The sequence below is a fragment of the Anguilla anguilla genome, chromosome 3, assembly GCF_013347855.1.
Source record: "Anguilla anguilla isolate fAngAng1 chromosome 3, fAngAng1.pri, whole genome shotgun sequence".
Taxonomy (NCBI): domain Eukaryota; kingdom Metazoa; phylum Chordata; class Actinopteri; order Anguilliformes; family Anguillidae; genus Anguilla; species Anguilla anguilla.
Window position 1 is genome coordinate 70,227,094 of NC_049203.1, and position 27,251 is coordinate 70,254,344.

The window sequence follows — 27,251 nt, forward strand, 5'->3', positions numbered from 1 at the left end:
AAATAAATACACATTTTACGCGAAAATGACATTTCAAGAATCAATAGCAAGATACACCTTTTTCTCACCCGATCCGTAGTGTTCATAAGGAAGGATGACGCGCACGTGCTGCTGCACCGCTCGAGGCGCGCGAACTCGGGGTTTCTCGAGGAGATGAAACAGGGAAACCTGGAGCGCGAGTGCGTCGAGGAAATCTGCGATTACGAGGAGGCTCGCGAGGTGTTTGAGGACGACGCCAAAACGGTGCGGAGGTTTACTCCACAAACATTACTGATTTCCGTTAATAATTTTTCAGTTTGATATAGCATTCACGTTTCAACAAAATAACAAAGACAACTTGCTGCTACAGAAACAAGAATTGTTAAATAGATATTATTTATAGCTCAATACGAACAATACAGGACTAGGGTGTAAAATACATAGAAATTGGTAATTTGGATTGGGGGGGGGGGGGGGGGGGGGGGGGGGTGTCATATTTGGATGACAAAGCTGCCATCCACCATCTTAGAGGATATAATATATCATTTAATAAACTGATTATGATGGCATCTTTGTTTTTCTTTTTTGCAGAAGCAATTCTGGATGACATACAATCGTATGTATATTTCCTGTTCTGAGTGCATATAGTATATAGAGTTGTGGATTTTGTAGCTTACAACGTGTTGTGTTGAGTTTATCGAGGGCAGAATGGTGAATGTTGTATAAAATTATGAGAATTACAGGAAATGATCCATTAGACCCTCATGTTGTCAGTGCATGCATTTTTGTTCATTTTATTTAGCATTCTGTGTTCTGCTTGCTTAGAGAGCCTGACACAAGCCTCTCCATTGGCCCTTCTCGTGAAATGGGGGGGGGGGTGTTTGTCTCTGTTATTGATCTCTGTCCCAGGTCGTGATCCCTGCCTGGACAATCCCTGTAAAAACAACGGGACGTGCATTTACATGGATAACTCCTACCAGTGCCAGTGCCCAGAAGGCTTCGAGGGGAAGTACTGCCAAGAAGGTGGGACTGCAACCCAACGGAGTGCATTACAGCCCAACACCTCACACTACAACCCAACACATAACACTATAACCCAACACCTCACATTATAACCCAACACATAACACTATAACCCAACATCTCACACTATAACTGAACACATAACACTACAACCCAACACCTCACACTATAACTGAACACATAATACTGCAAACCACCACCTCACACTATAACCCAACACATAACACTGCAACCCAACTGAATGCATTACAGCCCAACACCTCACACTATAACCCAACACCTCAGACTGCAACCCAACTGAGTGCACTGAAACCCAGCAGTCCACAATGCACTTGTGCACTTTAGACAGTACCTTGGCACTGTGCAATGCACACATTTACATGCACATGCTGCAGATGCACATGGTCTGACAGGACAGGTGTAAGTTAGTGCCCCCCCCCCCCCCTTCTCGCTGACAGTGTTTGAGGACACCCTGAAGTGCCTGTACCGGAACGGGGGGTGTGAGCAGTTCTGCAACGCCACCGGGCCACGGCGCAGGTGTGCCTGTGCTGAGGGCTATGCGCTCGGGGACAACGGAAAGGACTGTGTGCCTCAGGGTAAGGAGGGGCATCAGCACAGGCACAGCCCTGTGTCTCTCACAGTCCTGCCTGTCACTCACAGCTGTCTGTGTCTCTCACAGTCCTCTCTGTCTCTCACATCTGTCTGTGTCTTTCACAGTCCTGCCTGTCTCTCACAGCTGTCTGTGTCTCTCACAGTCCTGCCTGTCTCTCACAGCTGTCTGTGTCTCTCACAGTCCTGCCTGTCACTCACAGCTGTCTGTGTCTCTCACAGCTGTCTGTGTCTTTCACAGTTGTCTGTGTCTCTCACAGTCCTGCTTGTCACTCACAGCTCTCTGTGTCTCTCACAGTCCTCTCTGTCACTCACAGCTGTGTCTCTTGCAGTGCTGCCTGTCACTCACAGCTGTCTGTCTTTCACAGTCCTCTTTGTCACTCACAGCCGTGTCTCTTGCAGTGCTGCCTGTCACTCACAGCTGTCTGTGTCTCTCAAGTCCTGCTTGTCACTCACAGCTCTCTGTGTCTCTCACAGTCCTCTCTGTCACTCATTGCAGTGCTGTATCCCTGCGGTAAGATCCCTCTGCTGTCTGTGGAGAATCAGACAGCCCAAGCAACCGTCAGAATTGTTGGTGGAAACCAATGTCCCCGAGGTCACTGTCCCTGGCAGGTACACTCCACTCCACACTAGCGTCACTTTAACCAGAGAGAGGAGAGTGGGTATAGAGTTACAGAGAGAGGAGAGTGGGTATAGAGTTACAGAGAGAGGAGTGTGGATATAGAGTTACAGAGAGAGGAGAGGGGGTGTAGAGTTACAGAGAGAGGAGAGTGGATATAGAGTTACAGAGAGAGGGGAGAGTGGGTGTAGAGTTACAGAGAGAGGAGAGGGGTGTAGAGTTAGAGAGAGAGGAGAGTGGGTGTAGAGTTACAGAGCGAGGAGAGTGGATATAGAGTTACAGAGAGAGGAGAGTGGATATAGAGTTACAGAGAGAGGAGAGTGGGTGTAGAGTTACAGAGAGGGGAGAGTGGATATAGAGTTACAGAGAGAGGGGAGAGTGGGTGTAGAGTTACAGAGAGAGGGGAGAGTGGGTGTAGAGTTACAGAGAGAGGAGAGGGAGTGTAGAGTTACAGAGAGAGAGGAGAGTGGGTGTAGAGTTACAGAGCGAGGAGAGTGGGTGTAGAGTTACAGAGAGAGAGGAGAGTGGGTGTAGAGTTACAGAGCGAGGAGAGTGGGTGTAGAGTTACAGAGAGAGATGAGAGTGGTTGTAGAGTTACAGAGAGAGGAGAGTGGGTGTAGAGTTACAGGGAGAGGAGAGTGGGTGTAGAGTTACAGAGAGGTGGGTGGGTGGAGGCGTAGTTACACAGGGAGCAGGAAAGCGTTCTGAACAGTGGTGTGGGTGGGAATGTTTTCCAGGTTCTCTTGGAGCACAAGGGCAAGAGCCTATGCGGAGGTGTGATAGTTCGGCCTGACTGGGTCATCACTGCTGCCCATTGTGTGCACAACAGAGACATTACTGACTTCAAAGTGGTTGCAGGTACAGTGTGTGTGTACGAGTGTGTGTGTGTGTGTGTGTATAGTATGTGGGTGTGTATGTGTGAGTGTGTGTATAGTATGTTGGTGTGTATGTGTGAATGTGTGCATAGTATGTGGGTGTGTATGTGTGGGTGTGTGTATAGTATGTGGGTGTGTATGTGTGAGTGTGTGTGTATAGTATGTGGGTGTGTATGTGTGAGTGTGTGTATAGTATGTGGGTGTGCATGTGTGAGTGTGTGTATAGTATGTGGGTGTGTGTATAGTATGTGGGGGTGTGTATAGTATGTGGGTGTGTATATAGTATGTGGGTGTGTATAGTATGTGGGTGTGTGTATAGTATGTGGGGGTGTGTATGTGTGGGTGTGTGTATAGTATGTGTGTGTGTATAGTATGTGTGTGTGTATAGTATGTGGGGGTGTATGTGTGAGTGTGTGTGTATAGTATGTGGGTGTGTGTATAGTATGTGGGGGTGTGTATGTGTGGGTGTGTGTATAGTATGTGTGTGTGTATAGTATGTGGGGGTGTGTAAGTCTGTTCCTGAGGGCTGTGCTGATCCGTTGCAGGGGAGCACGACCTGAGCGTGCCGGAGGACTCGGAGCAGCGGATTTCCGTTGCCCAGGCGATCGCTCACGAGCGGTACGACGCGGCGTCGGGCGACAGCGACATCGCGCTGGTGCGGCTGCGGGAGCCCGTGGCGTTCTCGACGATGGCGGCGCCCGTGTGCCTGCCGGAGCGCGAGTTCTCCCTGCGCGAGCTCTCCGCCACGCGCCTCTCCACGCTCAGCGGCTGGGGCGGGCTGACCGCGGGGGGGAACGCCCCGCCCCCCGGCCCCGCCCGCCCGGTCTCGCCCGTGCTGCGGCGGCTGGAGGTGCCGCTGGTGCCCGCGGCGGAGTGCGGGCCGAAGAGCGGCGTGAACCTGACGCAGAGCATGTTCTGCGCGGGCTACCTGCACGGCCTGCAGCCCGCCTGCCGGGGGGACGACGGCAGCCCGCTGGTCACGCAGTACCGCGGCACCGCCTTCCTCACCGGCCTGGTGGGCTGGGGCCGCGGCTGCCAAACGCCCGGCTACTACGGCATCTTCACCCGCGTCGACCACTTCCTGCCCTGGCTGCACGAGACCATGAGCACCCCCAAGCCCCGCCCCCAGCCCGACCCGCAGGCCCGCCCCCAGACCCTCCCCCAGCCGGAGGTGGACCTCGAGCAGAAGCAGGTGTAAACATGTACGCCGGTTTGCCATGTGCTCAGGAGACGATCTCGCTGAATTGGATGACGGAAGGAACACTTGCACACTGTCAGAATTTTACACACAAACAGGAAATAAACTGGCTAACTTCTACAGGAACTCTCCGGATCATTGCCATTCTAGTATGTATCCAATCCTTTATGAGACCACTGGTTCATTTAAAAACAAGTTAAAAGCTGACGGTAACATCAATAAACCCACAGGTTTATTTTATACCTTGAATGCTTTCCTCTTTCTGAGTATCATTTACACACATTCCTACATACATATATAAACATGTATAGGTGTGACATGTATGATGTAGGCATATATAGTGTTCTCTCTATAGATACTGTAAAATACATCCGTGTCCAATCCTGAGAGGACATACCTGCCTCCAAGAGACAACACAGGTGTGTCCTGTACACCTGAACACCTGTAGAGGTAGAGTCACTTGTACCCCTATGGGGAGGGGAGGGAGGGGAGGGTAGTCACAGCTGCTCCTTCTTGAACCCCCATTTAAGCAGGTGAGGGAGGAAGCTGGCTCCACAGAGCCCCCTGGTGACAGTAACAGGAACTGTCATGTATGTGGCACCTGGAGTCTCCATGGTATATTACACAGTTCAGCTGACAGGGATGCTTCTCTCTCATACCTTTAGACACATAGAGGCCACCATTTTTACCCTATTAGACACCTACAGGCAACATTTTCACCCTCTGTAGTACGTGTGTGTGGGGAGGGAGAGAGTTAGAGGATAAGAAAGAAGAAAAGGAAGAAAGATAAATTGTGTATATGTGTGTGTGTATGTGTGCAGACTAGTTGAGGTTTAAAGGTGATATTAAGCATGTATGACTGCTATGTGTGTTTGTAATTGCAGCACCCTCTTCCTGTCAGGTGGTGAAACTGCAGGTGTTAGTGGTTGAAGTGACATACACCCTTACCCTGAGCAGAGTAAGAACAAAGCCTTTCAAGTAATGTTAACTCCTATTTTAATATTATTGCCAAAAACTCCCACAGACAAAAATAAAACAAAAAAAAGAAGAATAAAAATAATCACAAACTTGCTGTTGGGTTCGATCTGTCTAAACACACCATAGATAAAACATTTCATGTACACACTGTTAAGACTACATGGCCACACTGCAAAGCAACATTTAGAGTATTATACAGACTGGGCAACAGTGCAGCGTTGGGCCTTATAATGTGAATATAAACCTTACAGGAGTGGGACCTGGTCAACACCACCGCCTGTTGACCTGCTAACTAAACCTAATCATCTCCAAACCGAGAGGCCCACATTACCGCCCTGATGGTTCTGGTTCTGCTGGGCTACGCTGGAAATCTTACAGCACCGTGAGATAAAACATCACTTTGCCCTCGTACGGGTCGTGGATGTTCTGGTAGGCGATGTTGTCGGCCACCACTCTGCACTGAATCTTGGCCTTCCGTTTCTGCACCATGTGGAACTTCACCGCCACCAGGGGGTTGACGTAGGTGGGCTGCAAGAGAGGGTGAGATCAGTACTGACACACTGCTGCAGTACAGACACACTGCTGCAGTACTGACACACTGCTGCAGTACAGACACACTGCTGCAGTATAGACACACTGCTGCAGTACTGACACATTGCTGCAGTACAGACACACTGCTGCAGTAGACACACTGCTGCAGTACTGACGCACTGGTGCAGTACTGATACACTACTGCAGTAGACGCACTGCTGTAATACAGACACACTGCTGCAGTACTGACACATTGCTGCAGTACAGACACACTGCTGCAGTAGACACACTGCTGCAGTACTGATGCCCTGGTGCAGCACTGACACACTGCTGCAGTACAGACACACTGCTGCAGTAGACACACTGCTGCAGTACTGATGCATTACTGACACACTGCTGCAGTACAGACACACTGCTGCAGTAGACACACTGCTGCAGTACTGACACACTGCTGCAGTACAGACGCACTGGTGCAGTACTGATGCACTGGTGCAGTACAGACACACTGGTGCAGTACAGACACACTGCTGCAGTACTGATGCACTGGTGCAGTACAGACACACTGGTGCAGTACTGACACACTGCTGCAGTACAGACACACTGGTGCAGTACAGACACACTGGTGCAAGTAAAAGATATTAGCTTGGCAAATCTTATAATGAGTAAAACTGACTCACCTCATCAGCAATACTTTTGCTTTATTTAGCAAAAAAGCAATAAAATTCAAATTTAAATAGAAAACTGAAACGCTTGCTATTTAAAAAAAAAAAAATTTCCAATACAGAACAGAAACATGACAGGAAATGATGGGCTTGGGTTCTCCTGCGGGCTACTTTCCCACCTGCAAAGGGTCTGAGCGTTGAACATGATTACTGTGGAGCTGGGCCCTGAATGGAGAATGGGTGCTAGAGGAAGCGGATTGAGCATGTCGGCCAGGTGTGCGTGGACTGAAGGAACAGGTGCGTACCTGGACATGTGACAGGTGTGGATGATCTGTGCTTACCTGGGCCTTCCTGCCGTAGTAGGGGAAGTAGGAGAGGTCAAAGGTGCCGTTTGTAGGGAAATAATCCATGTGTTTCACATTCTCGTTTCCTTCCTGTTTAGACATACACACACATTTTATTATTATTATTTTTTATTTTATTTTATTTTTTTAAATCAAACTAGTTTACCAAGCCATGCCAGTCCATGGAATTTCAGATTGATTAGTTCTGTCTGCAGCTCGTTTAGCCACAGTTTTCTGAGGCGAAAAATTAGCTGCAGTGTTCCATCCCTCCCAGGAGCCAAAATGGCGCAGTTGACAAAGGAAGTCATTTTATCGCTCACTCACCAGCACAGTGCAGTTGACGTATGGGGCCATTCCTGTCCCATTTCCGGGCAAAAAGTTAATGACCTGTAGAGAAAGCCACATGGCAGCCGTTAGTCCTCGGATACGAATGAACACCACTCATCTGTGTCTGACAGGTGGCAATGTGCTGCTTTCATTCCTGTGTGCTTAATTCCAAAACCTTTACAAACCTAGCTGTGTAACACTCTGAGCTATGTGTGTGTGCGTGTATGTGTGTGTGTGTGCGTGTATGTGTGTGTGTGTGTGAATGTGTGTGTGTGTTTGTGTTTCTTATTTGGTTTTGGTTCGCCGTTTTGGTTTGTCATTAGTTGACGTACTCTGTTCATCTTGATGATCACGCAGGGGTTTCCGTCGGAGTAGCCGAAGGTTTTGTCCTCGAGCCCTGAGCAGTTTCCCAGCATGTCCTGGGTGAACGCGCAGGACCATTTTGTGTGGTGTGGAGCGGAGTACTCGTGCTGGAAGAAGTATTTGCCCTGGATGCAGGGGTGGCTGTTACAGTGCTCCTGCTTGGTCGTATTATAGGCTGTGGAAGGAGGGACAGGAAGTAAAAAAAAAAAAAAAAGAGAAAGAAGAAGAAATTGGTCAGAAAGGTACAAAGAGAGACATTTACGTCACTTCATCTGATCTAGTGAATTCAATGCTTTTAAAAAAAATATTTGAATCAGAAATAAAACTGCTGTGATTGCCCTTCTGTGGAAACCCTTCTGCGATTGGCTGCCTGCACAGAGGCACTGCTGTGATTGGCTGCCTCTGTGCATGTGACCATTTTCTTCACTCACGCCTCAGGAATTGCTCCAAACAATTGGACATTTTGCTCCAGCTCTTCTTGTCTGACATGTTGAAGGTGATCTCCACATCATCCTCTCCATACTTGTCTGGCCACACCATCACCCCTGAGAGAGAGAGAGAGAGATATATAGAGAGAGAGGGAGAGGGAGAGAGACAGAGAGAGAGAGTTTGGGGATATAGCACCTAGATATGTCTAATCCCATGGATTATTAAAAATGGTTCTTGTTTTATGGGTATTTTTTATGATAATAATAATAATAATAGATCTGTCCAGGGAGTATGCCTGCCTCACACCCAATGCATGCTGGGATAGCACCCCCCACAACCCTGACCAGGCTAAGCGGAGATAGATAGAGGATGGATAATATATACAACAATGAGTAGGACGCTGGTTACCTGGCGATGATAACCGGTCCTGATAGTCCGGAGCGTAGGGAGAGAGCGTGTACATCATCACGTAGATGGCCAAGGAGAAGAGACACGTCATCACCACATAGAAGGCCACGTAGTACAGACTGATGTACACTGCAGGAGAGAACGGAGAAACAGCACTAAGACTGATGCACACTGCAGGAGAGAAGAACTGTGAAACAGCACTAAGACTGATGTACACTGCAGGAGAGAACGGAGAAACAGCACTAAGACTGATGTACACTGCAGGAGAGAACGGAGAAACAGCACTAAGACTGAGGTACACTGCAGGAGAGAAGAACTGTGAAACAGCACTAAGACTGATGTACACTGCAGGAGAGAAGAACTGTGAAACAGCACTAAGACTGATGTACACTGCAGGAGAGAAGAACGGTGAAACAGCACTAAGACTGATGTACACTGCAGGAGAGAAGAACTGTGAAACAGCATTAAGACTGATGTACACTGCAGGAGAGAAGAATGGTGAAACAGCACTAAGACTGATGTACACTGCAGGAGAGAACAACGGTGAAACAGCACTAAGACTGATGTACACTGCAGGAGAGAAGAACTGTGAAACAGCACTAAGACTGATGCACACTGCAAGAGAGAAGAACTGTGAAACAGCACTAAGACTGATGCACACTGCAAGAGAGAAGAACTGTGAAACAGCATTAAGACTGATGCACACTGCAGGAGAGAAGAATGGTGAAACAGCACTAAGACTGATGCACACTGCAAGAGAGAAGAACTGTGAAACAGCATTAAGACTGATGCACACTGCAGGAGAGAAGAATGGTGAAACAGCACTAAGACTGATGCACACTGCAAGAGAGAAGAACTGTGAAACAGCATTAAGACTGATGCACACTGCAGGAGAGAAGAACAGTAAAACAGCATTAAGACTGATGTACACTGCAGGAGAGAAGAACAGTAAAACAGCATTAAGACTGATGTACACTGCAGGAGAGAAGAACAGTAAAACAGCACTAAGACTGATGTACACTGCAGGAGAGAAGAACTGTGAAACAGCATTAAGACTGATGTACACTGCAGGAGAGAAAATGGTAAAACAGCACTAAGACTAATGTACACTGCAGGGGAGAAGAACAGTAAAACAGCACTAAGACTGATGTACACTGCAGGAGAGAAGAACTGTGAAACAGCATTAAGACTGATGTACACTGCAGGAGAGAAAATGGTAAAACAGCACTAAGACTAATGTACACTGCAGGAGAGAAGAACTGTGAAACAGCGCTAACAGCTCAAAATCCAGGGGTATAGCCTGCTGTGGTGTGAAAACCCCCAACAATATAACTCAAATGAACATCACTTGTTGGTTGAGTGAAAACAGTAGCACTCGCTAATCTTCATCTAAAACTGGGCCCTTTATCTGAACACCAACATAGATAAATGAATGCCTCATAGACTCAAAGTTACACATACTGACTCGAATAGACTCATTACACATACTGCACTCTGTGTCAAACTGTACTATGTGCTACAAAATAGACATTCTCGCGCACAACATTCGAAGCCCATGAAAGAGAGAAGGTGCTCTCAGTATCGGACAGTGCAAATAACAAACATATATACCCGTTAGAGAGACTACCCAACATAGACACTGGAGCACTCATACAAAATAAAGCATGTTTATTCAATTAAGACTGTCGTTTTGACTTTGGTTGACTCTGATGAAGATGCTAAGTCCAAAAAACCCAGGTGAGTGGGTCCTTATAGGAGTTCATGTTCAAGGTGTCCTTCAAAGCCTGGGCAGCAGAATCAGGACTGCCTTATCGCTCCTGTTATCTTCAGTCCACACGCAGAAGCGTCATAAACTCTGATAACGTGGCTCCCACTGACGCTTACACACAACAAGGACACAGCTGAGTGCATTTGTTCTGAAACCGAATCAGTCTGTAGTGTTTGGCGTTTGAAAGACTAAATGTACACGTTCCGATACAGATGCTCACGTGCTGTTGTGAACCAAGGTGACTTACAACGCTGTCAGGTGCAGCACTGCAGCTTGTCAACTGTTCACACTGCCTCAGGATTCGAACCCGCAGCCCTAGGTGCCGTATACAGCATGCTGACTGTTAAACCCAGTCCATCATAGAGGATTCTGCTATATTGTACATTACTGTGTATTATAACACAGAAAACTCAGATAGTTTTATCTGACTGTGTCTTTGTGCTGTGCATTTTGTATATGATGCATCTCACTTCATCTGTGAAAGACTCTTAAAAAAAACACACACACACATATACATATACATGCACACACACACACGCACACTTACACACACACACACACACACACACACACACACGCACACGCATAGACACACACTCACACACATGCACACACACACACACACGCACACTCACACTCACACACACGTACCCCACTTCTCCGGAGTTCTCCCCATGAAGGTCTGGTCATCGGGGTTCCAGACGAAGCGGCCGAAGTCGTGACATCGCTGACCGCAGGTCCTCTTTTCCTTCAGGGCTGCCATGGCGTCACACCCGGAGCAGAGTCAGGAGGGATGGGCAGGAGCCGGGTTCGAGTCCCTCGGGGAGCAGCCTCAGGATGAAGACGGACAGAGAGACGGAGACGGAGACGCAGGTCTCGGGTAACGTAGCAGGTCTGTGAGGGACCTCTGCTTCCCTGTGCCTTTAGAATGGTCCGTGAAGGTCACATCCATGTAAGCGCAAACACAAGGCGACCAATCAGCAGTTGCCTCCACGGAGAGCAAACACAGAAGGACCAATCAGGAGCTACATTCGCGGACAGAAAACTCAGAAGGACCATTTAGCAGCTTGTCCAGAGACTCAGAACTGCTCGAGTGTTTATTCTTATGGTGTAAATGCAATCTTTGTTTCATACCTGGACTCGTACTTGTTACCATGACAACAGAACCCTGCCAATCACAGAAGCCCCTCAGGGCTGTTTCAGTCTAACCTGTGCTGAACCGGGATAAAGCCATATTGAGTTAATCACGGTATAAACAGGGCCACACTGAGCTAAACAGGGCCAAACTGCCCCAAATAGGGGCAAAAAGGGCAGAGAGAGACTCTGACTCTAGTGAGCTCTAGTAGAGGCTGACTCTAGTGAGGTCTAGTAGAGGCTGACTCTAGTGAGGTCTAGTAGAGGCTGACTCTAGTGAGGTCTAGTAGAGGCTGACTCTAGTGAGGTCTAGTAGAGGCTGACTCTAGTGAGGTCTAGTAAAGGCTGACTCTAGTGAGGTCTAGTAAAGGCTGACTCTAGTGAGGTCTAGTAGAGGCTGACTCTAGTGAGGTCTAGTAAAGGCTGACTCTAGTGAGGTCTAGTAGAGGCTGACTCTAGTGAGGTCTAGTAGAGGCTGACTCTAGTGAGCTACAGTAGAGGCTGACTAGTGAGGTCTAGTAGAGGCTGACTCTAGTGAGGTCTAGTAGAGGCTGACTCTAGTGAGCTCTAGTAGAGGCTGACTCTAGTGAGCTCTAGTAGAGGCTGACTCAAACTTGAGACGCTGACTCTAGTGAGCTCTAGTAAAGGCTGACTCAAACTTGAGACGCTGACTCTAGTGAGGTCTAGTAGAGGCTGACTCTAGTGCGCTATAGTAGAGGCTGACTCAAACTCTGGGGGTCACGCTGTTTGAGACAATTATGGCCAAGGGTCCTTTCAGGAGCTGAAAAGGAAAGGCGACCCTTTTCTCTCTCTCCATCTCTCCGTGCTCCACTCAGCTCCACTCTTTTGAGGTGTTCAGGTGTGTGTGACCTTCAGTAGGTCACCTGTAGCAGCAGATCAAAGGGAAGGCATTGTGTGTTTGCATTTGTGACGCTGGCCCTGACAGAGGGCGTGTCCTAACGGTCGTTCACACGTGAAGCTGCGCACAGTGGAGAGTTCGTTTCACGCTCTGTTTTTACATACCTTTATCACTGACCTGGAAAGTACCTGGAATGACCCATTTGATCTAAACCCTCTTTTACATGCGACGAGATTTTCTTTGTTGGTGCTGAACAGTGAGATGAAACGATAAAAGCCGAGTTAACCGTGGCAAAGGCGGCCCGTCCCAAACTCTAACCCCCCCGCTTTCCACCAGAAGCCATGACTCTCCTGTCTCCCACTGTCCCACCTGTGACCCCGGAAGAGCACCCCCAAACAAGCCCGAATCAGTATGACCCCATGATCCCAGAGGAGCACCCCCAAACGAGCCCGAATCAGTATGACCCCATGATCCCAGAGTAGCACCCCCAAACAAGCCCGAATCAGTATGACCCCATGACCCGAGTAGCACCCCCAAACGAGCCCGAATCAGTATGACCCCATGACCCCAGAGGAGCACCCCAAAACGAGCCCGAATCAGTATGACCCCATGACCCCAGAGGAGCAGCCCCAAACGAGCTTAAACCAGCTCACACTGGCCTGTTTTCACAGAGGTCCTGGAAACTCAGGATCACAGTGTCCTTTCTGCCCTCTAGTGGTCAAATAAAAGAACGGCATGTGTTGCATCTTCAAATGCGTGAGCGTATGATGCTGTGCGTTGGGGAGCTGGGCAGGTGGAGAGTAAGGAACAGAAGAGGCAAGTCATAAACGTCCTGCAACAGATCTGGAGAAGTTCAGCGAGGAAGCCAGGGCCCTGTGTGAGGGGCTGAGGGAGAAAGAGAGGGAGGAGAAAAAGAGGAGAAAGAGAGGGCGTTCCATCCCCACAGACGAGTAACTCAGCAGGAATACTGCTCACCAGCACACAGGCCTGCTTTCCTTTCTTACAGTCAGACATGACTCAACTCTCGGATGTTTTAGACCAGCTACTCAATGTTACAGGGGTCACTATAATATTGCAAAGATTCAAAAGAAAAGAATTAATCATTTTAGGAGATTTCTTTAATAATCAACATTGCATTATGTACAAAGCAAACAAAAACATCCTACGAACTAAAAAAAAAAAAAAAAAAAAAAAATCTAAAATGCCATTTCATATAAAAAAGACAATTAAGCCAAATGTGGTTGTTACATCAGAAGAGGGAGAGTCTATGGGAATGTGGAGTTCTATGTCACAGATGCAGAATTACTAGATCAGACGGACATGCGTACCGCTGCATGGCCACACCCTGGAGGCCCGTGACGCACCTCACACAGCCCTGTGCAGTACGGCTGCTCTCCCTACAGGCGCGTCCAATCTAGTATTTCTACATCTACCCCCTGCATCACACCTGTTTGTACGGTAAGGTTGTGGTTGAAACCAGCCAGCATCCACCACTGCATGAGCTCAGACTCCACCCAACACACACGCACACACACACGCGCGCGCGCACACACACACACACACACACACACACACACACGATTGCCAAGGAAACGGAGACCACCCCACCGTCTCAGGATGACCTATTAAGCTCTACCCACTTAAATACAAACCAATAGGCTCCACCGTCCCATCTCAGAATGACACCAAGATGCACCCACTTCTTTAAGGATAGAGCCCAAATTAATCTCCACCCACTTCTCTAAGGATAGCGCACACACACTAAGACCCGCCCACTCCTCTAAGGAGTGCACACACACCAAGCTCCGCCCACTCTAAGGACAGCACACACACTAAGCTCCGCCCACTCTAAGGAGAGCACACACACTAAGCTCCGCCCACTCCTCTCATTCATGTTTTATATTCAGAATGGGAAATACTTTCAGAGGCAATAAAGTACTTGCATCTAAGCTAACGGTTTCTTATCTGCGAATGGAGAAATGTGCAAGTGTGCGACACTGGTGTGCGCATGTGTGTGCGTTAGTGTGAGAGATACAAATGTGTGTGTTGTGCAAGGGAAAGACTGGGGTGTGTGTGTGTGTGTGTGTGTGTGAGATACAGGTATGTGTGTGGGCGCGTGTGCGGATGTGTGTGTGTGTATTTAGATTTTAAAGGCCTATTCTGAATCGGTGACGGGTCTGGAATCAAAACCAAAAGGGGGCAGCAAAGCTCCCCCCCCCCCCCCCACAAGCCCCCCCTCCTCCCCGCACCACCCCCTTCCCCACAGCGGGTGACAGTGTGGGTGTCTGAGCAGAGTTACTGTCAGATCCAACGCAGGAGAAACTCTATCGCACAGAAAATAAACACCCAAAACGTTACACAATACAGTAAAGATGTCAAAAACCTCAAAAAACAACTTTGCTTTCCCCCCCTCAAACAATGCATCAGCTTCTTTTTCATCTTTGTTTCCCCTCCCCTTAAAAACAAGCGGGCAGCTGTTCCATTGTGGTTCGTGTACTACAGGACAATTACACTGACTTCAGAAAAGTCCTCTTCACCAAGGTTTAAAGTTTGGAGGTTTTAAATGATAAAATACACGCTAACCAGGGGCTGTGCTCACGGGAAACGCTGCAAGGTAATCAGGGCTTAAATCACAACTCAACTTTAACCATTCTAAACCAGGACTGCGCCCAAGGGCGTCGCCCGGGGGGCCAGTGTCCTCACGGAAACGTTTCCGCACAGGTAAGCCACTCACTCCGTGGCCCTCTGGCAGGCGCGACGCGGTGAAGCACGCAGTGTTGCATTCTGGGAACGCCGCAAGATCGCAACCCGCCGGGCACCAGGAGCACATCGGTCATGAGCATTCAACTCAACCCCATATATTTGAAAACAGAAAGAATAAAAACAAAAGCAAGAAATTCAACATGGAAAAGAAAGGGCCAACAGCTAAGATTCAGTCCTTCAAAAAAAAAATTAAAAAAAAAATTCATGTAAAATCCTTTCATGAGTCTGCTGCCCTGTGAGTGAAGTCTCTTTGGAGAGGGGGGGGCAGAGGTCCCATTCCCCAGGCTCAACCGGGAACCTCGCACCCCTCACCTCGCTTCAAAGGCTTGATTACGGACATTCTGCACCCTAATCAGCAATCAATAATTAACCCAGCCGCTGGGACAGGGCGCGTCCACTCGCCCCCTGGGGCAGAGTACGGGTGAGCCCTCCGGCTCTGTGCAGTTTAACCTCCGCACAGAGAGGGGGCGCTAGAGAAGGGAGGCCCAGCTTTGAGTGTGGATGCGGGACCGGCCTAGTGGAGGGGGGGTATCAGGTAAAAACCCCTCTCTGCTGTCTCCCCCTTCCTGTCCATCAGTCTGTCCAGGTGTCCACAGGGACCCCGTTGGGCCTGTCCAATCCGTCTGGTGGTGTCGGGACCCTGACGACACCGGGGGCACCAGAGGCCTCCGGTCTCGCCAAGGGGCCAGGAGGGCGGGAGGGCAGGGGGGCGGGCGGCAGGGTTACTGCGGAAACAGAGTGGGATACATTAAGGGCGACGTTTCAGAAGCTTCCGCTCTCAAACTGTAAAAACAACGAGCCAGGTGCCTGTTCTCAGAGGCACTAGGAGACTCACGCTGAGACTGAAGGAGCTGCCCTTGGGGGGTCTCTCGTCCTCGTCGTCAGAGACGTGCGGTTGGGCGATGGCCATCTCCTCCTTGCTCTCTGCGATCTTCTTACACTTCTGCAGCGAGGAAACGCACAAAACGGTGTTACTCACCACAGCACGACGACGCACCACCTGCGCTTACTGCCCCACAACCAATAACCTTCAAAACCACATTAGATAACCTTCACACACCACACATTACACTGCCTTACAGAACAACACTCCAGCAATGCCAGCAGTGCAGACCTACGTACGCTCATGGCCTGCAGATCCACACATGCTCTACTTCTGAAGACCAACAGAACATAGAACCACAGATTTAGTGAAGATCTACACACACTCCAGTTCTGCAGGGCTACACAAGTCTGCAGCTCCGCAGGGCTACATGGCATTCCCCTGCGGTAAGACAGCATCCGGCCTCTCCACATGCACTCTGAAGAGCCTCCTGTAAAGTCTGCCCGCCCGCCCGCCCTCCCTCACCTCCGTGAGCTCCTTGATGCTGATGCTGTTGGCCTTCTGCGTGACCTTCCTCTTCACCTCCTCGATGTTGGCGGTGTTGGGCATGGCCATGGGCGGGGGCTTGTTGGTGATGGTGGGCAGGGCGGGCAGGTTGGGCATGGCCGACAGGGCGCTCATGGTGGACAGGGCGGCGGTCATGGTTGCTACGGCAGCGCTCATACTCATGTTGGGCATGTTCATGTTGGGCATATTCATATTGGGCATGTTCATATTGGGCATATTCATATTGGGCATATTCATATTGGGCATGTTCATGTTGGGCATATTCATGTTGGGCATATTGGGCATGTTCAGTGGTAGGTTCATGGGCAGGTTCATGGGCAGGGGCAGGGGTAAGGACAGGGGTGTGGGCACTGGGGTGGGCAGAGGCAGCTGCAGGATGGCTTTGGGCCGCAGGCTCTCGGGGATGGGCACACCAGCCTTGGCGCACATGGCGGCCGCGTTGGCCTTGGCGATCTCCAGCAGCTGGTCCTTATCTGAGAAAGAGCACAGCGTCAGTACTGAAGGAGATCACAGACAGGGTGGTACACAGGGTCAGTACTGCAGAGGATCAGTACTGCACCAAGGGACCAGTACAGAGAGGGTCACTGCTATTGCACTGTAGCCATAAATGAAGCAACAGAAGGAGTTGAGTGAATTTGAGTGTGCATATATTGTTTATGCAAAAACATCAATTCAAATATGTGTCTCTTTGTTGGCACAAAGGGCAGGATAAGACGTTTCTTCTTTCAACAGGAAACTTGCAGAAATGATGTCTAAAAATGTGATGAAGGGGAGGTGAAGGGTGGAACAGGGGTGGGGCATACACACTTACCCAGTTCGGTGAGGCGGGGTGGGGTCTTGCTGGTGCTGCGCCGGGTTCTGGAGGTGGACCTTCTCTTGCGCAGGATGAGGATGGGGGAGTGGCTCGGGGTGCGCCTCCATCGGTCGCGGCGGTCGAGCGGGAACCCGCTCCTCCGCCGGCGGGAGCTGGACCGGGAGCGCCTGGAGCGGGAGCGCCGGACCCTGGAGCGGGACCGCGACCGCCTCTTACGGGCCGGAGAGCGGGACTTCGACCGCTTGCTCTTGTCCGCCGATTTGGACCTCCTCCTGCGCACCGGTGACCGGGACTTGGAGCGCTTCTTCCTCGCTGGTGACCTGGACTTGGAGCGCTTCCTCCTGGGGGATCTGGACTTCGAGCGCTTGTTCCTGGTTCTGGACTTTGAACGTGACTTCCGCTTCCTTGCTGCGGATTTGGACCTGGACCGCCGCCTCCTCACGGGAGACCTAGATTTGGATTTTCTCTTCCGGCTGCGAGAGGGAGACCTGGATTTCCTCTTCCTCGCCGGAGACTTTGACTTGGACTTCTTCCTTCGAGTGGTGGATTTGGACGGGGACCGTTTTCGTGGAGAGGACGAGTTGGAAGGCGAGCGCTTTCTGCGCGCGGGTGAGCGGGACCGGGACTTCTTCCTCCGGGAGGGTGATCTGGACTTTGAGCTTTTCTTCTTAGCAGGAGAGGGGGAGCTCCTTTGCTTGGATGATTTCTCATTTTTGCTGACTAATGGGGATTTAGGCTCCTCTTCAGCAGCAGGCTTGGAGGGCGACGGTGATCTGGAGTGGTTGCCATCGTGTTTGGCAGGAGAGGATGACCTGGACCTCCGATGCTCCTGCGGTGACATGGCGGGCATGTCAGGGTTCTCCTCCGTGGGATCCTCCTGGCTATGCCCCTCTCCTTTAGTCTCAGGGGAGACAGACCGAGATCTCGAGGTGGTGACGCAAGGTTTTGATTGGCTATCGTCAGGGGCAGCGTCAAGTACCGCATGCTCTGGCGAGGCCTGATTGGTGGGAGGCAGCTCGCAGGTAAAGCACTTCTCAGCGGGGGGCATTGGTGGAGAACTGCTCTCCTGGGTGTCGACGGGTGCTTTAGAGGGTGCAGGGGCAGCCTTGGCCTTGCTGTCCACTAGAAACGGCACAGGCTTCCAGCCCCCGGTGGAAACTGCCTCTGGTTCTGGTTCTGGTTCTGGGAGGTCCGCAGCCTGCTCTGGTCCCGTTTCGGGGTTCAGATCTGAGGACTTCTCCTCGGTCTTCCCAGCTTCAGGGCCCGTCTCACCAGCTTCTTTCCCCAGCTTGTCAGGGGAGGTCAGGTCCATACTGAGGTCCGTGTCTTGGCGGTCTCGGTCGGGAGAACCACTCTTCGGGCCCCCGTCTCCCCCTTTTGCAGGAGAGGGACTCGTTTCACACGACTGCCTGTCTCCCGAGACAGATCTAGACTTCGATTTGTTCCTGTGGGGGGAGCTCGAGATTGAACGCTTGTTCCTCTTGGGAGATTTTGAACGTTTACCACCGCGTTTGGGGGACTTGGACTTTGAGCGATGACGTCTCCCTGGGGACCTTGACTTTGATCGTTTGCTCCGATGGGGGGACCTAGAACTCCGCCTTGGGGATCGAGACTTGGAACGCGGGCGCCTCCTTGCCGGCGACCTGGACTTGGTCCGCCTTGATCGTCGTGGCGATGGGGTCTTAGACCGCCGTCTCTTTGGAGACCTGGACCGCGATCGGTTGCGCCGCGGCGATCGAGACCGCCGGTTCCTCCTGAGGATCACGACGGATCGAGACCGGGTCCGCCGAAGCCGTCTGAAGGACCGGGACCGAGAGCGCCGGTGGCGCGAGCGGGACCGGGACCGGGACCGCCTGCCTCTCCGGATCGAGCGCGACCTGGTCCTCCGAGCGCGCCGGCGAGACCGGGACCGCGACCTCTTCCGCCTGGAGAGGGACCGGGAGCGGGACCGACGGACACGCACAACAGACCTGGATCTGCTCTGCCTGCGTCGCACGGACCGGGACCTGGACCTCCGAATCCTGGTGTGTGACCGTGACTTGGAGCGACGCTTCTTCCTGGAGGTGGAGCGGGACCTGCGCTTCCTCTTTGGGCTGGTCCTGTGGCGGGAGGAGGACCGGGCGCGGGCGCTGGGTTTGGCGGACTCGCGCTTGGCGCTCAGTGACCGGCTGCGGCTCTTCCTCGCGGGGCTTTGCCGCGACGCTTCCCTCCCGGTCTTAGAAAGGGACCGGGACCGCGACCTGGAGCGGCTGCCGTGCTTCTCCTCGCTCCGGTCCTCCCGCTTCCCGTTGGTGTCGGCCGCGGCGTCCGTGTCCGCCCGCGGGACGTCCTCCCTGTGCGCGCTCTCCTGTTTGGGGATTATGTCCGGCAGGTCCTGAGCCGTGCAGAACCCGCCGGCCGAGTCGCCGTTATGCTCCGCCCCTTCGCCCTCCGCGGGCGAGGAGGCCCCGCCAACGTCGGTGGCAGAGGGCGGGGCCTCCTCGGGGGCACACGCCGCGTCTCCCGCGCTGGGTTTGGACTCCTCCTCTTTGCAGCCCAGCGACTCGGTAGCGGGTGTGGAGTCGGGGGATGCCCCGTCTGTAGGGGGGGCAGTGGGGGACGCGGGAGGGGGCAGCCCAGAGAGGGGGCGGACAGTGGGGGAGGCGGGAGGGGGCAGCCCAGAGGGGGGCCGGGACTCCATCTCTGACTCAGACCCAGAGGCCGAGGTGCTCTCAGAGCGCGAGCGGGAGGGACTCTTCTTCTCCTGCTTCTCCTCTTCACCTCTCTTCCTCCTCTTCTTCTTCTTCTTGCCCGTGTGTCGTTTCTGCTTTTTGGACTTCCCGTCACCCTCTTCCCCTGTAAGAGCTACGAAGACACTCCAGCGTTACATTCCCCTCATATGGCAATATTTCACATCCTTAAAAACAGTAGTGTTACTGAAACACAATTACATGCACCAAAACAATCACACAGTTTTGCCTGTTCACATGGTCTCACAGCCAATTTGCTATGAAACACCCGGCTCTCAAGAAAAATCAGTGACTTAAGTAAAGATCACACTGACTCCGATTCTACAGGTTAAGTATATCTGAAACTTGCGAATGACATCGCTGAATAATGTGTGAGTTTTTGGGCCATATGGGCTGACTGAGATGAATCATGGGAAGAACTCAGCTAATTAGCAACGTGATAACATCACTGCAGTAATCACAGACTGGTTCTGTTGCAAATGCAGTCGCTGTCTTCCTACCCTTGCCTTACTCTAAGCGTTTGGTAAGGACTGCAGCAGGTCGCTGGGTTTATCGAGCTGTGAGAACAGGTGAGCCAATCACCGGCAGCTCTGAGCTCCTGTCACTCACCTGAGAGAGGAGGGGCTCCGCCCACTTCCCCTACAGGATCAGGCTGTTCCTCAGGTGGGACTTCAGTCTTCACACTAAAAAAAAAAAAACACAGAGCAGTTACACACCTACAGTCAGACATAATTACACACATACAGCCTGTCAATATTACACACCTACAGTCAGACAATTACACACCTACAGTCAGTCACAATTACACACCTACAGTCAGACAATTACACACCTACAGTCAGTCACAATTACACACCTACATTCAGACACAATTACACACCTACAGTCAGACACAATTACACACCTAGTCGGACACTACTGCACACCTACAGCTTGTCGCTGTTACACAGAGTGTGTACAGATAGAAGCTGAAGTGTGCGTACGGTGGTGTTTGTGTCACAGGTGAGTCTCACCTGGTGAGGCCGCGCGTCTCGCCGTCTGACTCCGCCCCCGACTCCGAGCTGCTCTCCTTCTCCTCCTTGCGTTTCTTCTTTTTCTTCTTGCTTTTGTGTCGTTTGTGCTTCTTGTTTTTCTTGCGCGGCGTCTCGCTGCCCTCCTTATTGGCCGGCTCCTCCAACGGGGCGGTGCTCGGCGTACCGTCGCCCTCTTCAGCTGGAACGAGGTATTACAGTTACCCCTCACCTACTCAGCCAAACCCTCCCCAAAATCTCCAACACTCCCCTCCATTACCAACAAAAGAGACCCTCACTCTCTCACAGTGAACACCACAATTCCTCCACTGTATAAAGTGGTCACTTTATATTTGACTGAAAGGCAAACACTTTACGCAGACAGTGGGAATTAAACACATTTAAAGCATCAAACCAGCAGAGCACTTGCAAACCCCAACGTGTAAAAGGCAATGGGCTCATCAATACGTGACTGGAGTACAGCTGCCGACTCTGAGCCCAGGTCACGGAGACGGACGCACCTAGTTTTGTGAGTCTGGCATGTTCCGCTGGCAGCAGGGGGCGGGGGGGTGAGTGGGGCTCCCCCGCGCTCTCGGATGGGTCGGCCATCTTCTTCCCCAGGCCGGGCTTCTGCGTGGGATGGGAGACCCCGCCGTTGGGCTGAGCGTCGCTCGTCACTCTGTGGGGAGGGGGGGGGCAGGACCGCACTCACGTTAAACCAAAAATAAATCACGCATTTTAGCGCCTACTCTGGGGAACACGGAAGTCGCTGGGCAGTACAGGCAGTCGCTCTGCTGTTACTGTACTGGACACCATTTCATCACCTGTTTCTTCGGTGCAATAGGAGCGCATCATTTCCTTTGGAATATGAGAGAGGCTCTGGCCTCTGGGCTAGCAGACCATCAGGAGTTTCTGGCTAATAACCTGCAGGCCTGGCATTGGCAAAAAACGTGTAACCAGTTAAGTTCCTTTTTGCCTTTTTCTTTTTCCACGCGAGTGTTTTGAGGGTTGTAGCATTTTGGCAGGATAAAGTTAAAACTGCTGATCTTAGGTGCTTCTCCAAAAAGGTCCAAGAATGTACTTTTCAGTGTTTAACAGCACTTCACAGTAAATTATCCATCAGGATCCGGGGTAGACATAAGCGGTACAGATTCAGGCAAATGGGTGAAAATGTGAGGCGATCTTATTATCTATTTTAGGTTTGTACGCTTTTCGTTAGGACATCAAATTTCCTCGCATTATAATCTTTTTGCCTTGCATGCGTACTGTAAATGACTCTAAATGTGTGCTGCGTGTACATCTCAAAGGCCATCTCGAATGTTCATGTTAATGTTTTCTTTTCTCCAACTCAACTGCGTTCATGTTTATGTGCAGATAAAACGTACCTATGCTAGTTATGTCTCTGTATTGTTTTGCAGTCTTGTGAACGTAACACACAAGTAGCACAGCCAGCATTGCTCAAATTCTGCCATGTAGCTCAACATTTGAAACTTTTTAATATATTCAAACGTATGTGCTTTTTCAGGAATATTCAATCATCATTTTTTAAAACCATTCAGTATTTCACATAATGTGCTACTAGAACTGCTTATCCTCAGCTGAGATGCACAACCACTGCACACACGCGGAACTGAAATGCCCTGAAATGTAGATTTGCCTTCCACACCAGAACAACTTCGGACCCAGTCGAGAACACTGCAGCATTACACACAAGCAGTTATTAATCTCATCAGAAAACATCTGGAGCTTGTTATGACATCATAAAAACGGGACACATTTTGTGTAGGTTCACAGCTACAATATCAGTGGCATTACGGTACTGATGTCATCACCAGGCGCAAAAAAAAAAGTGTTTAATCCTCACTCTTCCTTTGCTGGTTATGTAGTGTAATGCTTAAAGAACACTGTTCTAAGGAGGAAGCAGCACAGCCTTGTATTTATACACAAAGCCCGCCTCACTAAATATCTCACTGTCCTTTTATCCTTCAGAAACTCAAATGATTGCGCAACACCTCAAGACCGGATTATGCCAGAAACGCCAGGATTCACGACAGAATTGGGAGGAACTGCTTTTAAAGAATATGCACCACACAGGCGGAATGAGCTTCAGGAGTCACCCAAGGCAGACGCCCCGGTGTCCTTTAGGCAGCTAAAGGCCGCGGTGGCTAACCTGATCAGTCAGGATCAAGCGCGTGCGACTGCTGGGTATAACTCATCTGCATTAGCTGCACAGCATGTCTGCGTGTATTCATGCGCACAAACTTTCCTAGACTTTAAATGTGCACTGTCCTTATTTTCATCTATTTTTAAAATGTATTTGATAGGGAAAATACACACTGATCAGCATCACTGTTCTGCGATGTAAATGTGTCAGATTCAGCCGGCTGGCTCATTTCCGTTTGCTGTTCCTGGGAAGGCTACGGTTAACATGCTGATAACGACACAGACCAGACAAGAAGCCGTAATGCACCATTAAAAGCACATAAGAACAGGCTCACAGAGCTTCTGAGCAGGCATAAGCACCACAGAAGCAGGCACATGCACAGAAACAAGCAGATCACATGAGGCTAGCACATACTATACAAAACAGGCACATCTATGGGGTGTTAAAGCATTAAAAAAACTTTAATACTGCACAAGACTACGATTCACAAGTTGGCATGCAAATACTCCACAACGTCATACAACACATGGCCAGTTCAGTGGTAACGTAGCAGACGTAAGTAGTAAAAGCCAACACTGAGAGCATATGTAGACACTCAATTATCCAGTAACATTTTGATACTACTGGTGAATGAGCCAGTGTGTCACATCCCTCAGGTCTGCAGACAGAGTTCTAAATATTTGATACTCTGAAAGATCGACGGCTGATTGGCTGAGAGCGCTTTCCCTTAATGGCATTATGCAATCGCCTCTTGTGGAGGTCCTAGTGGCCCTACTTGTTTTATTCAACAACTGTCAGCACTAAATGTGAGCGTATGAAAATTTCACCAGATTAGGTTACACTTTGGGAAGCTGTCACAGTAATGATGTCGATTTTGCCACCTTCTCATTCCTGTGTATAATTCTCCTGTATGTAGCCTACATTCTGTTCAGACACATTACATGCACAAGGTCTTCGTACAATGTTTGTCTGAAGCTGTGGTCTCAGGACACCCTGATTAAATAAAGGTAAAAAATGTAATGTGTTCACAGAACATGTACGAGAGTCCACTCGCAAGAATGGAAATATTACAGCACAGGCTGGACCTTTGTGAATAACCATGCCAACCATAAAGGCACTGAATTAATCACACAGCGTAAGAATATAAAAGGATTTCAACAATGTGTCCTGCAGGCGCAATTATGCAATTATCTCTTGCAATGACATCCACAGTCAAACGGGTTAAGAAAATATACCTACAGCTTTTTAAAAATAAATCAGAAAAATTAAGACGGATATTTGTGAACACTGCTTCCTGTAAAACATGAAACGTAATAGGTTGCTAAAATAATGTGGACTGTCATCAGAACTTTAACTCGGCATCGACATACAGCTGACATCAAGGGTAGGTCAGGGGTTACCGGTGGCGGTAAATGTAACTTCGATAAATTAGAAAAACATCTGAGAACAAAATAGGTTTTGGTGCCATGTCATGGTGGACAACGCTAGCAAGTCCCATGAATATATTACACGCCGGTCCCGACGCTATGACACAGTGCGAACACTGACTCACTTAGCCAACCTACGCCACCGCGCGCGCTTCAGGCGGTCCAAGGCGAGGTGTGTTATGACGGAAACTGGTTCGGAGTTCATCGGCTGCAGATTAAAAATCAGTCAGCAGCTCGAACCATTTACTCGTACCACCTAATCTAGAGTCCTACCTACATACACGACTTCAACCAGATGTTACATGGCTAGCTATAAAAGCATATTTTCATGAAATTCGATTTACATCTACGTCTTCAGCGCGATGTTAACACTAGTTCTGCGCCAGAACAGATATATCGATTGACATCCTTCAACACAGTACCGTTACAATCCACAATAAAATCTATCGCTGATGTACTCATGCTAGCAAAATCTATCACGGATGAAGATGTCCAGAAATTTTAAGAACAGGCTGCAGATTAAATTCACGCTGCATCGACGTCGCCCTCCACCTGTAGCACAGCAATAGATATAGGAAAGCCGCTCCATCTCGCCGTAACTGCGATCCTACGGGCCCTCTCTACAGCACCACATCTGAACTGCATAACTGCAAATCACCTTTACTACCGTCTCCTGACCGGAATTACTGCGGCCTGCTCGGCTCGCGGGCTCCGCGCGCTGCATTACTGCACGCCGCCTGAGCGGCTCGGCGTGGCGCTTTCACCGTTCCCCGCTTGCTAAATGTTAAGGCCTCACACCACCGCTGTCCAGCACGATTAGCCAACGTTACCATAGCATCGTATGTGTTACCGAATCAAATTACATTAATCGAAGAGCTAACTTTATTTACGCATGTACAACGATATAATAAATCAATATAACCACGAGGCTTACACGTAATTTTTTTTAACCAATTGTTGATTAGCTAGCCAGGTAGGGAACCGATAATGCAATATGGCGCAAAAAAAGATAGCTAATGGAGTAGGCAGTTTGTGGACAAACCCATTCAGAAAACAGGCTGGAGGACGAGGTAGAACTAGATCGGTCGGGAGCTGGGATGTTTGAAACTAAATATATAGACTATACACACGTTATATAAATACGAGTGTGACGCTGAAAACGTTAATATTTAAAACGTGTGTTTCCAGCAGTAGATGGCAAACAGTTAGCCATGGATGATAACTAGCAAGCTAGCTACATTTGTTGCTAAAATGAATAAATTCATGTACATTGACTGTGGTAACTAGCTAAGCAGGCGATATAAAAAGTTATATTTCTTGAAGTCCACTAAAACCCATTTTAATTTTGATGGTTATCTAGCTACGCACCTTTGTGGCATCAATCGCTGTATAACTTAACTACAGAGCACGGACAGCAGTTAGCTTATATAACTAGCCAACGAACAGTTAGCTTAGTTAGCAGGTACAAACACAAAAAGGCATGCCGTTGTGTGCCATCGCGCACCGGCCTGTGCTTTGAACTAGAAAGATCATTGCCTGAAATAAATCCGTACCCCATTCAAAGTGCTTCTCTAGTCAACCATATGCAGCTACAAACATCTTCTAGACACATATTTACCCAGTATGCTGACCTTCGTCTTCAATTTCTTTGATTTTATTCATAACGAAATCCCGGAAAATTTGTTCGATGTTGGTCGCCATGACACTGAAAGCGAGCAACGAGGACCTCCAATATCCCAGAATCCTTTAGAGCCAGGAAGACTTTGGCATACCACAATGCACTTGATATATTTTTAAAAGATCAAAGACTGTATTATTTTTCTTAGATATGATTTGTTGTGGTTCCCACCGTTCTGCTAATAAATAATCGTATTAAACGCTGAAATTAAACAATACACTTGTCAGATTTACCACAGCAACTGGATCAAGTTAATGATTTGTATTTATGAGTATGCCATCCAGGTGTTATATGGATCCGCGCAGCGCCAATTCTTCACAGATACCCGCGAATCGAGTTTGATTTGATCTCATGCTTCTACACAGTAATGCAAGGGTACATAACAAGGGCAAATCCGTCTCGGGATATTGTGCCAATTTCTGTTCCTAATTATTTAATTTGCTCAACGATGTGTTGATAGTGATCTGATATCCGCAGAATGGGAGGAAGGGTCCCATTACTTGCAGCATATAGAGTGAATTTAGATTTCCTGCTTCAGCGGGGCTTCTATTTTTATATAGTCTATGGTTAGTAGTGGTGTAGGGCTTTTCAGAAAGTTGCTTACAGATTGTTGTTGTTCTTCTTCTTCGTCTTCTTATTATTAGTAAGAACACCAACAGCATCTCAGCAACAGCAACCTCACTGGTTTACCGGGCACCTGTTTGCCAAAGTTGTACAGCTAATGCGCCTGTCCTCCTCTGACTCGGGTCGGCTAATATTTGACCAGATTAAGCTGTTCTATGCAAGTGGTTCAAAGCAATTGGTTTCCTCAAACCATCGGAGGTAACGGACCTCTCGGGTTTCACAGTGACGTAATATCAACAATTATGCTGTTAATTATTTTAGAATTTATTATTTTAAAAATTATATTTCACTGAAGACTGAAACAAATAACTTTTGTTAAACAAAATTCGCCTGTGTAAAATCACTTGAGAACAACACATGTAGAATTGGTGGACACACACAAGCAACCAGCTTAATGAGACCAAACAAATTGTCCCACGCAAAGTGAAATGAACCATAAAGGAAATGTGGCATTCAGTGGTCAGTGCTTGGGGCCACACAGGCAGGGGTCCTCAGGATATCACTTAATTAGCATTCCAGAGCTACGCTCGTGACACCTACAGGCTA

At 49.4% G+C, this 27,251-nt stretch overlaps 3 protein-coding genes across 6 annotated transcripts in view; 1 reads left to right on the top strand and 2 right to left on the bottom strand.

Moving 5' to 3' along the window:
- LOC118223459 (coagulation factor VII-like) overlaps positions 1–4,552 on the top strand; it is a 5,116-nt gene extending 564 nt beyond the window's left edge. Inside the window, exons 2-8 of the mRNA XM_035410021.1 lie at positions 80–243; positions 571–595; positions 889–1,002; positions 1,461–1,598; positions 2,111–2,223; positions 2,968–3,088; positions 3,651–4,552. Of these exons, the coding sequence (XP_035265912.1) occupies positions 80–243; positions 571–595; positions 889–1,002; positions 1,461–1,598; positions 2,111–2,223; positions 2,968–3,088; positions 3,651–4,303 (1,328 nt within the window). The 3' untranslated portion in view covers positions 4,304–4,552. The remainder of the gene's footprint in view (positions 1–79; positions 244–570; positions 596–888; positions 1,003–1,460; positions 1,599–2,110; positions 2,224–2,967; positions 3,089–3,650) is intronic.
- A 998-nt stretch (positions 4,553–5,550) lies between these two features.
- On the bottom strand, positions 5,551–10,987 carry LOC118223461 (potassium-transporting ATPase subunit beta-like). The gene is made up of 7 exons (XM_035410026.1): positions 10,765–10,987; positions 8,346–8,474; positions 7,940–8,053; positions 7,478–7,683; positions 7,143–7,205; positions 6,816–6,908; positions 5,551–5,809 (listed from the first exon to the last, which is right to left on the bottom strand). The coding sequence occupies exons 1-7, from the start codon at positions 10,874–10,876 to the stop codon at positions 5,654–5,656; spliced, it is 873 nt and encodes a 290-aa protein (XP_035265917.1). The 5' UTR covers positions 10,877–10,987; the 3' UTR covers positions 5,551–5,653.
- A 3,344-nt stretch (positions 10,988–14,331) lies between these two features.
- Positions 14,332–26,137, bottom strand: si:dkey-67c22.2 (uncharacterized protein LOC792544 homolog). Of its 4 annotated transcripts, XM_035410473.1 has the most exons (9): positions 26,022–26,137; positions 21,334–21,491; positions 20,816–21,014; positions 20,412–20,485; positions 17,071–19,917; positions 16,506–16,732; positions 16,218–16,460; positions 15,705–15,812; positions 14,332–15,594 (listed from the first exon to the last, which is right to left on the bottom strand). In XM_035410473.1, exons 1-9 carry the CDS (start codon positions 26,102–26,104, stop codon positions 15,592–15,594), a joined length of 3,942 nt encoding a protein of 1,313 aa, XP_035266364.1. In that variant the 5' UTR covers positions 26,105–26,137; the 3' UTR covers positions 14,332–15,591. The 4 variants fall into 4 exon arrangements, with proteins under 4 accessions (XP_035266364.1, XP_035266363.1, XP_035266366.1 ...); XM_035410472.1 differs by having other exon boundaries at positions 16,218–16,732; XM_035410475.1 differs by having other exon boundaries at positions 16,218–16,732; positions 26,035–26,116.
- Between the last annotated feature and the right edge of the window lie 1,114 nt (positions 26,138–27,251).

What these genes read in the sequence shown, in the direction of transcription:
- si:dkey-67c22.2 (XM_035410472.1), bottom strand. Translation starts at nt 26,104, where the DNA reads ATGGCGACCAACATCGAACAAATTTTCCGGGATTTCGTTATGAATAAA. An exon ending in GAGACGCGCGGCCTCACCAG is followed by an intron (nt 20,486 to 20,815) that starts GTGAGACTCACC and finishes TTTTTTTTTTAG; the next exon opens with TGTGAAGACTGAAGTCCCAC. An exon ending in GCATCAAGGAGCTCACGGAG is followed by an intron (nt 15,813 to 16,217) that starts GTGAGGGAGGGC and finishes TCCTCGCTGCAG; the next exon opens with AAGTGTAAGAAGATCGCAGA.
- LOC118223461 (XM_035410026.1), bottom strand. Translation starts at nt 10,876, where the DNA reads ATGGCAGCCCTGAAGGAAAAGAGGACCTGCGGTCAGCGATGTCACGAC. An exon ending in TTTGGAGCAATTCCTGAGGC is followed by an intron (nt 7,684 to 7,939) that starts GTGAGTGAAGAA and finishes CTCCTTCCACAG; the next exon opens with CCTATAATACGACCAAGCAG. An exon ending in ACGTCAACTGCACTGTGCTG is followed by an intron (nt 6,909 to 7,142) that starts GTGAGTGAGCGA and finishes ATGTCTAAACAG; the next exon opens with GAAGGAAACGAGAATGTGAA.